A 15,168-nucleotide genomic window follows, 5' to 3' on the forward strand; every position below is an offset into this window, starting at 1 on the left:
ATTACTACCACCACTACTGCAATGACTGTTAATAACACTGTGTAATTATACAATACAGCGCAAGTCATTATCAGTCACCAATTCTCTCTCACCCTCAGCTTTTTCAGTTTCCATGTTCTTGCTGCATTGGGCAGCTAAAAAGATAAATGCAATTTGTAATCTTTAACAGCACAGAAGAAAATATATTTACTTTAAATACAACAGAGAGAGTTAGAGCAAAATATAACATAATTCTATGTTATAGAGTCCTCTATGAAGCATAGAACTGGAAAGCATAGAACTGCAAAGACTGGCATTAGTTAGGAGGTGAAGGTTGACTTTGGGTGATGTCATTCAAACTGCTTTAATTATATAATGATTTACTATTACTACAACCTCTACAACTACGACTGCTAATAACACCATGTATTTCTACAATACAGCTCAAGTCATCATATCTTACCCTCAGTTTTTTCAGTTTCCATGTTGAAGCTTTGTAAAGCTAAAGAGATAAACACAATATGTAGCCTTTTACAACACAGAAGAAAATGATATATATTTATATATGATAGCAAGAGTATAAAATATAAAATACTCAAATTCTGTAATAATTCTCCATGAAGCATAGTGCTCGTTGGAGGGAAGTGTGAGAAATTGGGCCGGAGTGTAATCTAATATATAAGTTGTGATTTGAGTAGTAAGGTGGTGGACTTCCCTCCAAAAGGTTGAATTAATGAACATGACCACCAGATATGTATTTAGAGGAGAGCCCACCTCCTCATTGCTTAGCCAGCATTTGGGCAAAATTTTGGGAGAGATCTTATGAAGTTGCAAAGGGGTTCTATACTATCTTGAGAATACTTTAAAGTGGTTGTATACCCTTATTTGTAATTTTTTACCTACAGGTAATAAGGTTTACCTGTAGGTAAAATGAATATCTCCTAAACCTGTACAGTTTAGGAGATATTCACTTTGAATGCAGCCGCTGACGTCAGTGGCGCATGCGCTGTGAAGGCTCAGCCAAAGGTCTGGCAGACGCTGCCGGACCTTGTCGGGAAGAAGACTCCCGCACGCATGCGCGGGAGTGACGTAATTGCGGCTCCGGCGCTGTGAGCGGTATGCCAGAATTCCTTTTTAATCATCAAACTATTTACTATGAGGCCTCATGTACACTGGATGTTTTTTGACGTTTTTACAGCAGCTGTTTTTGGCTGTAGACATTTTTTCTACAGTCATTAAACTCTCCATCATGTTATCCTATGTTGCGATGCACACATAGGCTGTTATCAGCAGTTTTGGGCAGTGGCGTTTTTGAGCAGTAAAAAAAAAACTAGTGGGTTCTGAGAGATGTTTCTCAGCTGTAAAAACGCTTGAATGCTGATAAACGCGGAAAAACGTGGCTCACCAGGATTTTTGGACGTTTTTAATCCATTGAAAGAAAAAGAATGCCAAAAAATGCTAAAAACTGATAATAAACACTAAAATACGCTATTGCAAAAACATTGAAAAACGTTGAAAAACTCACTGCAAAGCTACTGCCATTTTTATAACGTTATTTTAACGTCCAGTGTGCATGAGGCCTTACCATTACCACTATGACAACTAATGCTACAAACAATGGAGTTGATTAACTAAAACTGGAGAGTGCAAAATCTGGTGCAGCTCTGCATGGTAGCCAATCAGCTTCTACTATACCTTCAGCTTGTTCAATTAAGGTTTCACAAAAACACCTGGAAGCGGATTGGTTTCTATGCAGAGCTGCACCAAATTTTGCACTCCAGTTTTAATAAATCAACTCTTGTGTGTAATTGTACACTACAGCTCATCATGTCATTATTAGTTTCCATTTCTTACTTACCCTCATTTATTTGAGATTCCATGATCTTGTTGGTTTTGCTAGCTAAAAAGAGAAATTAAATATGTAAACTTTCACAACACAATAAATATATATATATATATATATATATATATATATATATATATATATATATATATATATATATACTGTATGTATACATATTATAGAGTATAACCTAATTCTCTGATTAGAGGAAATTATTCTTCCTCAAAGTATAGGACTGAGATATAGACACAACATATGCATATACAGCTCTGAAAAGTGCTGTGGCAGCATCAGTGGCAACTGAATCTTACACTGATAATGATACTAATAATACAAATAATGGTTTTGTTAGGTTGGTATAGAGATCAATCGCTTGTAATACTGTATATCTCGCAGGTTCCATCTAATGCAGTCGATATGAAGAACTCTCCCTGCCATTTTTTTTCAATTTACTTACATTATAGAGAATATAGCAAAAAGAATGAGACTGTCAAACTTGGCTTTGTAACTTTAGAAAAGATTAGGTAGAGCAAGGAACTGCTGGCATAACTTGCTTCCTGAAGAATGCAAAAAGCCAGTGGGTGTTTAAATTAGTATATCTACAGCTTATGGGATATTAGAATGACCAGTTAGTTGTAGCTTTAATAATACATAAAAGAATAAAAAATTTGGTGTATTTGGCATATTTGACACCCAAGGCAGATACTTTATAACACCACCAGACTCTGTAATCATTCAATTAAAGTGATGTGATAAAGGCAGAATTTTCATGCATGTTTTTTCAATAACAAACATGATATACTTACCTGCTCTGTGCAGTGCAGAGCAGCCCCGATCCTCCTCTTCTCAGGTCCTGGCCAAAGGCTCCCGCTGCTGTCTCAGCCAATGAGGAGACATGGGAGAGCTGCTTTTCTCATCCAAATTGCTGGATCAAGGTGGGGCTGCTGGCGAGGACTTGGGAGCTGTGCAGAAGTTTTTTTTAACTTGATGCATATGTAGCGCCCTGCTCCTAATAAGCAGACGCTATTATTTTTGTAAAATTAAGTTCGTCTGAAGCTGCAGTTTGGCTCAGACTAATTATGCTAAAGTTCTGGTTTCTGTACCAGTTCAGATGGGTTGTGCTAGTTTCCACTTGGCCGTGGGTGTCGCTGTCACCACCGGTAAGTTTTGGAAATGCAACAGGCTAAATGCATAGGGTACCCTTTTTACTCAGAAACAGCCTGAAGGGAGTGGTCTGCCCACTGTGCATTCTAGGTAAGGGTATTTAAGGTACAGATGCAATTTTTTGGGGTTTGTTATCCCGACCTCATGGCCCTCCTGGCCTAAGGCGTGTGCTGCCTTACTCTATGTCTCTGGCCGGCTGGCCCGAGGCTTCGTAACTAAAGGGTAGGCCCAGAAGTCTTGGGGCCTACCGATCCAGGGGTGGTCCTGTGATGTCTTGCCTGCAGGGAGAAGCCAAGCCACTGGAGGATCCAGAGGAGGACTTTTTTAGGAGAGGCCCGAGCAACAAGGCCGGTATCTCTGGAAGAGCCTGGAGACTCAGTTGGAGGACGCATCCCGGGTCACCTACCACACAGGACCGCTGGATTGGCTGAAAGAAACTGGGACTGTGTGACAGTTCTTTAATTTTACAACAAGTTGTTGGTTGTGCCTTCCTGTGGCAGAGGATTGCAAAATGATTCCGTTAAATTGACAAGTCTGTGGCAGAGACTTTGACCGAGCATCTCATCGGCTGCTAGGTCAGTGAGAGGAGTGTATCCAGTGGATGCTAGATCCAGCCTGTGGAAGCTCTTTGTCCTCTGGATCAAGGAAATACCTCTAACCCACAAATTACAAGGTACCTGAATTGCCCTTAACACTCTAGCCCTCTATAGCATGGGTCTTCAAACTATGGCCCTCCAGTTGTTCAGGAACTACAATTCCCATCATGCTTAGTTATGTCTGTGAATGTCAGAGTTTTACAATGCCTCATGGGATGTGTAGTTTCGCAACAGCTGGAGGGCCGTAGTTTGAGGATCCCTGCTCTATAGTGTCGATACCAATATTCTTTAACCAACTCTACAACGGGATCCCTAGGACGGAAACAGTGAACAGGTGAGGTAACAGTAATCCCAACAAAAACCAGCAGCTCTTCGGGGGTCAGTGCTGCACATATAATTTTTTAAAGGTAAAAAACCTTGAGCCTTTACAACCAATGAGACAAACAGTAATAAAGGTAAGAAAAGAAAAGAAAAAAAAAATGTGCTCCCTATAGTGATGGTTGGCAGAGAAGCCCACCTTTCATTGATGATCAGTGGAAGAAAGACCCCTTTACTGTATATTGGTGGTCAGTGAAGAATCCCCTCTTTCATTGGCGGTCTGTAGAAAGTACCCTTTACCTTAAGCCCCATACACACTATCAGATTGTCTGCTGATTTTTTCCATCAGATTTACCAAAACCATATAATATGAGGTCAAACCTTAGGGGTTTCAATGTGTATGCAATCAGGCAGGCCCTTGTACTACATGGTTTTGGTAAACCTTATGCCCCGTACACACGAGAGGGATTAAGTCTGACAGACCTCCAAAGGAGTTCCGCCGGAGTTCCGCCGGAGTTCCGACGGAGTTCTGGCGGACTTTTCGACCGAACGGACTTGACCACACACCATCACACCAAACTCCGACGGAGTCGAACGTGATGACGTACGACTGGATTCGACGTAGGAAGTTCCTAGACAGTAGCCAATAGCTGCCCTAGCGTCGGTTTTAGTCCGTCGGAGTAGCACACACACGAGCGGATTTTTCAAAGGGGACCGGGTCCGGCGGAGTTCCGTCGGGAAAATTTAAAGCATGCTTCATTTCTAAAGTCCGTCAGACTTTAGCTTCGCTAAAGTCCGTTGCAGCCCACACACGATCGGATAGTCCGCCGGACTCAGTCCGTCGGAGTTTGGATGTCGAAAAGTCCGCTCGTGTGTACGGGGCATTAAGGAAAAAATCAGCAGACAATCTGATAGTGTGTATGGGGCTTTAGTGGTCAAAAGAAAAGTGCCCACTATATTGGTGGTCATTGGAGAAGGCAACTGCTTAATTCATTATTATTATTATAATACAAGATTTATATAGCGCCAACAGGAAGACAGTACAGTTATAATACAATTTGATACAGGAGGAATCAGAGGGCCCTGCTTGTTAGGGCTTACAATCTAAGTGATACAAAAGGTATTCATTTTGGGAGATAAACTCATGGACATTATAAAAGTACAGTTGTTAGGTGAAGAAAGGATAGGCTTTCCTAAAGAGCAGGATTTACACTTCCGGTTCCAGTGCCACATGAGGAGGAGGTAGGCAGAGTAAGCTCCCGCTGCACACCTCTCCAAAGCCACATTCAAAGCCTGCTACATGCCTCCTGGACACCCCCTCCATCTCCAGTACCTGGCGAGACCCTCATGGATCGGTTTGTGGAGCATTACCACAACCGATCGCTGTCCTCCAACATGCAGCCCTCAGCCAACGCAGCGGCGGCTGCAGCCAAGATGGCACCCACACCCGGCCCTATAGAGACAGGGCAGTCTCACACAGGCAGAGCAGCCAGCGATCCTACCTCTCCTGCAGGCATAGCTCAAGTGATCGTAGCCCTTCTAACACCCACTCTGGCTGCCACAGTGGATGCTGCAGTGCAGAGGGGGATAGAGAAGTTTCATATAGAACTCCAGAACCAGGCTCAAGGAATTTCCCACACAGAGCAGCAGATCTCCTCACTGGAGGATGAAGCTACAGCTAATGCTGCTGTTCTCGCACGCCTCACACACTCTAGGCCCTTGTACACATGGTCGGACATTTCGACAACCAAATCCGTCGGATTTTGTCCGTTGGATTTTGTCCATCAGATCTTGTCCGAAACTGTTGCATACACACGGCCGGACAAAGTTGTCGAAAAATCCGATCTTTCAGAACTTGATGACGTAATTTCATTACGATGGAACTACGTTCAGGCTAGTAGCCAATAGCTTTGATGTAGGAATTTGATCTGAGCATGCGTGGCACCTTGTCCGTCGGAGTAGGCTACACATGATCCTAGTATGTCCGATCGGACCAGTTGGTCGGAAAATATTTCCAACATGTTGGAAAATTTGGTCCGACGGATATTCCGACGGAATCAGTCCGATGCATACCACACACAGTCGGATTATCCGACAACACTGTCCGATAGGACACATTCCGACGGATTCTCCGACCGTGTGTACAAGGGCTAATAGAGAACTGTGGGACAAATTGGATGATTTAGAGAATTGTCTGAGAAGAAATAATCTGCGGATTATTGGACTACCAGAATCATTCTCTAACACTCAACTCACAGATCTCTGTGCCAACACTATCCCTGAGCAACTTGGCCTCCGCACACCATGCGTTATCGAGCGGGGTCACTGCATAGGCCAGCACACTGAACACCGAGCTAAACCCAGACCAGTCATCATCAAATACCTCAATTACACTGACAAGAACGCCATCCTACAGAAGTTCCGTCGCCAGCGAACCCTCTCCATTGATGGCGCAGACCTGCTGCTGTTCGCCAATTAGTCTATCGAGGTGATAAAACAGCACAAAGCATTCTCGTCAATCTGCTCAACCTTACACAACAACCACGTCAAGTTCACCTTGGTCTAACCGGCTGTTCTCCATATCGTATCTCCTACAGGGGAACATCTCACTTGCTCATTCCCAGCTGAAGCAGAGCACTACATCAATCATCCTTCGGACATGGACACGGAACACAATAGCTCTGCTCGTTGCTCTTCCTCAAGAGCCGTTAAGGACTCCCGGGACTCAACTAAGAGCCAACTCAGCCTTGAAAAGCCCCCATACAAGCGTAGTTGCTTTACCAACCAAGCTAACCACTCAGAAATTTGCTGAATTGTCCTTGATGCCTTCCGCATTCCAGAGTTCCTGATGGGATCGGGTTACCGAATTTTTTAATTTACGCTTCCGTCTATGTTGTGAACAATTTGACCACTACCTTAGTTGCTGTTTGATTTGCACTGGTTCAGTAGCACTTGGTTTATTAGCCATATTTTATGTCCTTTCTAGTCTCAGCTGTTCTCTTGTTTCCTCGTGGATTAAAACTCTTAAGTCTGATCAGTTGCTCATATACTGGCTGCTCCTACCTGCTTTCACCGGGTCTCTTTCCCTCACCCCCCTCCCCCCTTTTCCTTCCATACCCTTTATGGAAGCCTTTCTTCGGATTCCTTCCCTCCCTCACAATTCTTTTTCAAGAATTGATTATTTTTTTGCCTCCCAAGCTTTACTGTCAATGATCTTTGATCCAGAGATTAGCAACACAGTGATCTCAGATCACAGTCCAATTATTTTACACCTGACCAACATCAAACCGTCATCGCCCTCACCCATTTGGAGATTCCTCTCATATTGAGCCGAAACAAGGATTTTTGCCACATGTTCCATGTTGCCTGGGCGGATTATGCCTCCACAAACGGTGCACATCTTACCGACACAAACCTCCTTTGGGAGGCGGGTAAAGCCTTTCTTAGAGGTAAGATTATCTCCTATACTACACAATTTAAAAAACACTTCTGATAGCAATACATGCAGGCTAGTGAGATGCTACGATCAGCACATTCTATTTTAACGCATAATCTCACATTGGATAACATTAGAGCCTGGCAGCTCACTAAACAAAACGTTGTTCTATGGGCTGAGCAACAGGAAGCAGCTAAAACATCCTACTCTACACTTTGTTTCTACAGATACGGTAACAAGGCGGACAAACTTTTGTCCCGACTATCTGCAGGTCCTAAACGACCTACCTATTATATTTCTGCTCTTAAGAACACTGCTGGCTCTCTTGTTTCCTCCCCTGCAGAAATTTGTAAATTACTTACTGATTATTATACATCGCTCTACTCTGAGGACCCGACCAATCAGGCACTGGCGGAGAATTTATTATCCAGGGTGCGACTACCCCAACTCACCAGCGCACACTTAGAGACCCTTAATGCTCCCATCTCAGTGGAAGACATCCAAAAGATGGTTAAATCCTTAGCTTCATCGAAGGCCCCAGGCGCTGATGGATACACTGCCGAATTCTACAAACTGGCTAGTGATTTCATCACCAAAACTTTGAAACATGTATTTACCGCCATGTAGGAAAGGGGCCCATACCTCCCTACAGGCACACATTAAACTAATATCCAAAAAAGGGAAAGACCCGTTACACCCAGTCCCATATAGGCCAATTTCACTGATAAAAATAGATGTAAAGATTCTTTCTAAAATAGTTACCTCACGTCTAGCTACCTTACTCCCCTCCTTGCTTCACCCAGCTCAATCGTGCTTTGTTTCGGAGTGCTCAGTGACTTTGAACATTCGCAAAGTCTCAATGCCGCTGGAATATGCCAAATTACACCCAGATCAAGACACTGCTATTATCTCTCTAGACGCCTAAAAGGTTTTCAATAATATTAGTTTTTCATGGTTATTTAGGATAATGACTGCATTTGGTTTTTCGGGTTCGATTATACGTTTTTTGCACCAAATGTATGCATCCTCAACAGCTCGCCTTGTTACTCCGGATTTTATCTCGGACACCATACCTCTTACTAAGGGGACAAGACAGGGCTGCCCCCTCTCCCCTCTGCTCTTTAACATAGTGATTGAACCTTTGTCCGGGATCCTTAACTCACCTGCGGGTGTTAGTGGTATAACTATCGGCGACCAAACTATCCGTTCTGCTTTATTTGCAGATGATATTTTGCTCTTCTCAACCAATCCTCTTTCAGATTTTGATACACTATGTAAACTTTTTGTGTCCTTTTGACTCAGCTCTGGCTTTAGGTTTAATTTTGACAAAAGTGAGGTTCTAGCATTAAACCCCCGGTTATCCACTAAATGGCGGTTGTCTTCTCCATTTACTATAGCCACTCACTATATCACATACTTGGGGATACACATATGTTGAGAGCCATCATCCTTATACACTCTCAATTATCCACCTTTACTAACAAAAATTATAAAGGAGTTGGAAGCTTGGGCAACCCTCCCCCTCTCGCTCTTTGAGAGATGTCACCTATTTAAAATGGTGTCATTTGCACGACTACTCGATCCAATACAGACCATCCCTCTTTTGTTAAAACACTCAAGGCTCTAAATGCCTTCTTATGGTCTAACAAAAAAACACATAGCTCTCCAAAAACTTGTCTCCCTAAGTCCGAGGGTGGTGCAGGCTTGCCCAACTTACGTTTTTATAATCTCTGATGTTTACTTAGACAAGGTCTGTAATGGCTGTCGGGTAAATCTCGGTATTCCAACTACATGCTTGAGGGAGCTCTGGTCTCCCCGCACACCCTTTTAGCTGTCCTCCATTCCACTCTTAAAGCTTTGCCCCTACATCTTAGATCAAATGTCCTCATCAGAGACACAGTGATTGCCTGAAGGGAAGTGCAGAGACTGCTAGAACTACCCTCAAATATATCCAGCCATCTTACCATCCAGGGAAACCCTATGTTCCTCCCTTCCAATATTTACACAGCCTTCAACTTGTAGAGCACACGTGGCCTCACTACTGTTACTCCTTTATATTGTGGTAGACTGGGTGAATTTAAACCATATCAAGATCTCTCTCACGGGAATACTCTCTGCCACCGTCCCATGCTTTCCACCACCATCAGCTGCTCAGCTATCTACAAACATGTCATGGACCTCAAACAGATCCCCTACAAAAATCTTACCTGGATGTAGTGCTCCAGAAAGATGATCACTCTATTTCCAGTCTCACCTTATTACTCGCCAAATGGATAAATATCATCTTACACCTTTCCAGAAGTGGTCCTCAATATTCAATGACACTGAACTGTCGGAAAGGATCCTACTTTTGTTTTGTTTTGATCCTACAAAGCTATCGTGGAAATCCACTTTAAAATTGTTCACAGAGCATATTACCCACTCTGCACCAACATCTCGGAACCTACCCAAGCTCAATGCCCTTGGTACTCTTTATCCCACCTACACTGCTGCACTGTTTGTGGGAGTGCTCTGCAATTTCTACATTTTGGGACTCAGTGCTCACATATATCTTTAAGGTTAGCAAGATACGGCTACCCAAAGATACACTCTTATGTCTATTTGGATGTGATCCACCAGTCTCCTCCTCCACATCGACAGGACCACCCACTCTCACACAATGGTCTCATATATGTCTAAAAATCTTTTTTGGGTACACATGTGCATATATGTATATACGTTTTCAGATGCCCTTGTTGAAGCCCTATGGGAAGAAACACGTAGGGCGTGGTAGTCATGTTCCCTGTATTGCTTTTTTTTATGTGATCACAATTTTATCTTCGAGAATTTATTTTTTATCTTGCGTTTTGCTGATTTTATGCCAATAAACAGCCATCCGTTATTTTCTATCTACACCATGGGAAGCTGTTTTTCTTTTTTATTCCCTATATGATTTCGTGTATGGGATTTGATTTTTCCATTACCTTTGGTCCTTGTTGGAGCTGCATCTTCCTTACGTCCATTTCCTTTGGACCTTGGAGAAGTGGGAGTTCTGGAGACGTCACTGAATATTCCTCCTTTGACCAAGAGGGTTTACAGTTACCGCATCGGCTGTTATCTTGGCGGAGATCCATTCACTTCTACATGCATGTTTAATCTTCTGTTCTGGTAAGAGTATCCACCTTATCTATTTTCACTTGGAAGTCACCACGTTTGAAAGGTTTCAAGAATACCTTCCAGCCTTCACATTGTGTGCAGAATCACATTGTATGTTCTACAAAGATTTGGAAGACTTTTCATCTAATATTGGGACTTTACCTCCCCTATATTTGTCACATTTTATTTTATTGTTCTTTTCACTAGTATATTTTAATGCTACATTGTATTGTGTTTGTTGTATTTAGGGATTTTGTCATATCCTTATGTAGCTGCTGGTTTATATACTTTGAGTATTATTTTTTTTTTTTTTGGGGTTAGCGCAATCATTTTCTCACTTATTTTGGTTTTATATGTGACATGCCCGCCAGGTGGAACTCAACATTGGCCATGCTGCAGCAGCTGCACACGCAGCAGAGGGCCATCAATGAGTACCTGTGCGACTACGGCACCAGGACAGGGTCAGGGGAGCTCGGTTTTTTTTCACCACGCCAGTGGGACATGATCAGGAATGCATACACTGTCCTGTCACCATTTGAGGAGGCCACAAGGATGGTGAGCAGTGACAGTGCATGCATCAGTGACACTGTACCTCTTGTCCACCTGTTGGAGCATACGCTGCATGGAATAATGGACAGGGAACTTGAGGCAGAACAGAGGCAGGAAGAGGAGGACTTCCTTGCCTCTCAAGGCCCCCTTTATCCAGACAGTGTTCCTGCTGTCCCACCCATCACACAGGAAGAGGACGAGGAGGAGGATTGTGTCAGCATGGAGGTGGAGCCTGGAACTCAGCAGCAGCAGTCTTTTAGGGATGATTTAACGTCCCAAAAAACCTGTGGACTTCTACGTGGCTGGGAGGAGGTGGCCGCGGATCATATTGTCCTTAGTGACCCAGAGGACCGAATGCCTCAACTAACCTATGCTGCATGGCCTCCCTGATCCTGCAAAGCCTGCGGAAGGATCCTCTTATTCTTTGGATCAAGGAGAGGGACCATTACTGGCTGGCCACTCTCCTTGATCCACGGTACAAGTGTATATTTGCGGACCTTATCTTGCCATCGCAGAGGGAGCAGAGGATGAGACATCTCCGAGAGGCCTTGCAGAAAGGTCTGTGCAATGCGTTCCCAGAGACTGGGAGGTTACAAACTCCTGGTCCTGGACAACGTGTTGCTGAGGCTTCGGTCAGTCACAGAAGGAGCGGTGGAGAAGGTGGCCGTCTGACCGATGCGTTCAGACAATTTTTTAGTCCACAGCCCCAAGGTATGATCGGTTCCAGCAACCATTGCCAGCGTCTGATTTACATGGTGCAGGAATACCTAGGGGTAAGGTCAGACTTGAACACCTTTCTCACCGCAAATCCTCTGGCTTACTGGGTCTTGAGGATGGATCACTGGCCAGAGCTTGCACAGTATGCAATTTAGCTACTGGCCTGTCCTGCATCCAGTGTTCTTTCAGAACGCACCGTCTGTGCTACTGGAGGCTTTGTAACCGATCACAGGGTGCGCCTGTCCACTAACTCGGTTGATCGACTGACCTTCATAAAGATGAATCAGTCTTGGATCACCATCAGCTACCAAGCATCTGAAGCTGATGTAACCGAATAATTTTTTTTGAAATGTCACATCCCTTCAAGACTGCATATGCTGATGCTGAATGACTGTCCTGTTATGTTGACTGACTATCCTCTTCCTCCTCAATGATCCTGCTGATAGCTTGGAAGAACTTTTTCAGTTCTGGGTGACGTCACCAGTGGCTAAGGCCCAGTTTTTCAGCCCGTTTAACAGGGGCATGTAATTATAATTTTTAATGCAACGCTTTGCAGCAGGGCTCATTCCTGCACTCCAACTAGAGTATCTGGGAGAGGTTGCAGTGTCGTGGTACCAGCAAGCAGTGCATAAGGCCCAATTTTTCAGCCCCTATTTAACAGGGGCATGTAATTACAATTCTTGATATAATATTTCACAGCAGGGCTCGTTCCTGTGCCCATCGAGAGTAACTGTGAGGACTTATAGTGTTGTGGCACCAGCACCACCACCACAACCACCAAAGGCCCAATTTTTCTACCACTGTTCAACAATGGCATGTAATTACAATTCTTGATATAACGAATTACAGCAGGGCACTCCAGCGCCCACCAAGAGTCACTTTGAGGGCTTACAGTGTTGTGGCAACACCAACACCTTAGGCCCCCATTTCTGCAGAGCATATAGGGCAGGCCCTTACTTTTAAACATCCAACTTACAAACATCTCCTACTTGCAAACGGAAGGAGACAACAGGAAGTAAGATGAAAAAAGACGGACGACCCAAAAAATTATACGGGTGATGACCCTTCCCTATGTTTTCCAAAAAGCTTAAAAATAGATTTTCTGACTGGAACTACACTTTAAAAATTTACCAGTTCAAAATTACAAACAGATTCTACTTAACACAACAAACCTACACAGTCCCTGTCTTGTTTGCACCGCCTGTATACTGCTGTTCTGAGTATATAGGGCCTGGGGGCCCCACGCCTTTCCTTTTTTTAATTTGGGTACGGGATTCTCCTTAATATCCGTACAAGACCCAAAGGGGCTGGTAATGGGCAGGGGGGCTACCCATGCCATTTTTTTCTCAATGATTTCCATCCGTTTTGCTGGAACCAGATATTACATTAAAACCACAAGCAGTTTTAAATGAGTTTTTTTCTGTTAAATGTCATTTTGTGCAGGCATACTATAGACACACCCCAGGCACGATATTTAAAGGAATATCTCACTTTTTTTTCACGTTAATCGTCATTAAAATCAGTGCTCCCGAAAAAACAGCATTTAAAAAAAAAAAATTGGCATTGATCCATGTCCCCTGGGGCAGGAGCCGGGTCCCCAAACCCTTTTTAGGACAATATCTTGCATATTAGCCATTAAAATTAGCACTTTTTATTTCAACCGTTCGAGTCCCATAGACTTCAATGGGGTTCTAAAGTTTGTACGAATTTTCGGTCCATTCGAAAGTTCTGGTGTGAACCGAACCGGGGGGTGTTCGGCTCATCCCTAGTGGCCACCCTCTATAAAGAATATATTGTCTGGCATTATACTGTACCCACCATTCCTGAGATCTCTCTCTATTGACAGCTTTATCTGATTCTCTCTCATTTCTTTAAGAACCTTTTTGATAGTTGATGCTCCATGTCTTTCAGTGTGACATCTGAAGATAACGTCAACAATTTCGTCTATGTTTTTATCTATAAGATCTTCCATCTTAATGCGTCCAGCTCCACGGGTGGGCGTCTGCTGACAAAGAGTCTCCTTAAAACGTTCCATTCTCTTCCCATCCAATTCGAGAACTTTAAGATGCCTCAATATTATAAATGTATTTATGGTAACTTTTGGACTCTGCAAATGACAAAAACAAGAAAGGAACAAAATTAATATAGCACTTCTTTTCTACTGGGACATCAATTATAGTATATTTCTTATTTTGTATGCAGGGTTTTTTTTCAGCTGGAACCTGGTGGAACTCAGTTCAACCACCTCTGGCTCAGGCCCTCTGCTCCCTGCTCATCGCTTGTAAACACAGAAGTCTGGCTTCTGTGTTTACAAGCGACAGCTTGTCTTCCAACGGCTCCCACAGATCTGATTTCCTGAGTGGCTCCCTCTGAGTGCAGGATGAGGTCAAGGGAGATGAAGGTGCCCGGGGTGCAGTGCAGATGCTGACACCCCCACTGGATGATCTCCCTGCAAGTGAGAGAGGAGCGACTTACAGTGTGCAGGGAGGTACTAGAGCTGTGCTTCAGCTTAATACAACAAAGTAAGACATGTGGAAGAATGGAGGACATTTTAAGGGGGGGGGGGGGGCAGTTGAGAATTGGTTGCATGCAGAAGTCTGACCTGAGAAGGGGTAAAAGTAAGATGTGGATGGGAGATACAGAGGTAAGCAGCTATGGAAAAAGGCCGAACTCTGCACTCTGTATGCAGTGCACCCCTGAACTCTGCACTCTGTGTGCAGTGCATCCCTGAACTCTGCACTCTGTACGTAATGCACTCCTGGTATTTAAGACCTTCTCACTGTAAAATTTTACCACGTCCACCATTTGATTCAATTTGGAGGGTGTATGTGTGGGGAATGGGGTTTTGGGGGGGTTGTGGTTGAGTTCCTGCACCTATTTTCTGTGAAAAAAGCCCTGTTTGTATGTATCAAGATGACACCATAGCTCTTCTCTTGTCAAGTATGCTGAATGTATTTCTCGGTATCTGTTCTCATTCTGTATGTTTGATGCTGCACAATACCACTTCTCTTGTTTATATGTAAGGTGAAAATCTCTGTATCTGTTCTTATTCAATTACAGTACGTGCAGGGGCCCTGCCCTGTGCAGTTGAGTTCCTAGTTAAAATTGCATGTGTTGGGAGGTAGGTAGGGATGTGCCGAACACCCCCGGTTCACTTCGCACCAGAACATTCAAACAGACTGAAAATTCATACGAAATTTAGAACCCCATTGAAGTCTATGGGACTCAAACGTTCAAAATAAAAAGTGCTAATTTTAATGGCTAATAAGCAAGATATTGTCCTAAAAAGGGTTTGGGGACCCAGCTCCTGCCCCAGGGGACATGGGTCAATGCCCAAAAAAATTAAAAAAACTGCAGTTTTTTCGGGAGCACTGATTTTAATGACGATTAAAGTGAAAAAAAAAAAGTGATATAGTCCTTTAAATATCATG

At 43.6% G+C, this 15,168-nt stretch overlaps 1 protein-coding gene across 25 annotated transcripts in view; it reads right to left on the reverse strand.

Annotated features, from left to right (window-relative positions):
- The window catches only part of LOC143923526 (uncharacterized), a 213,321-nt gene that overhangs the window by 157,396 nt on the left and 40,757 nt on the right, over positions 1-15,168 (reverse strand). For 20 of the 25 annotated variants that reach the window (XM_077447272.1, XM_077447264.1, XM_077447262.1 and 17 more), the window contains 4 exons: positions 13,556-13,844; positions 1,838-1,879; positions 443-481; positions 93-134 (listed from right to left, as the gene is read on the reverse strand). In XM_077447272.1, the coding sequence (XP_077303398.1) occupies positions 93-134; positions 443-481; positions 1,838-1,879; positions 13,556-13,844 (412 nt within the window). The remainder of the gene's footprint in view (positions 1-92; positions 135-442; positions 482-1,837; positions 1,880-13,555; positions 13,845-15,168) is intronic. The other 5 variants (XM_077447271.1, XM_077447263.1, XM_077447261.1 and 2 more) reach the window with 3 other exon arrangements.

This window comes from Lithobates pipiens, unplaced genomic scaffold, assembly GCF_037356315.1.
Source record: "Lithobates pipiens isolate NorthernLeopardFrog02 unplaced genomic scaffold, aLitPip1_a1.2 Scaffold_22, whole genome shotgun sequence".
NCBI classification, from domain to species: Eukaryota; Metazoa; Chordata; class Amphibia; order Anura; family Ranidae; genus Lithobates; species Lithobates pipiens.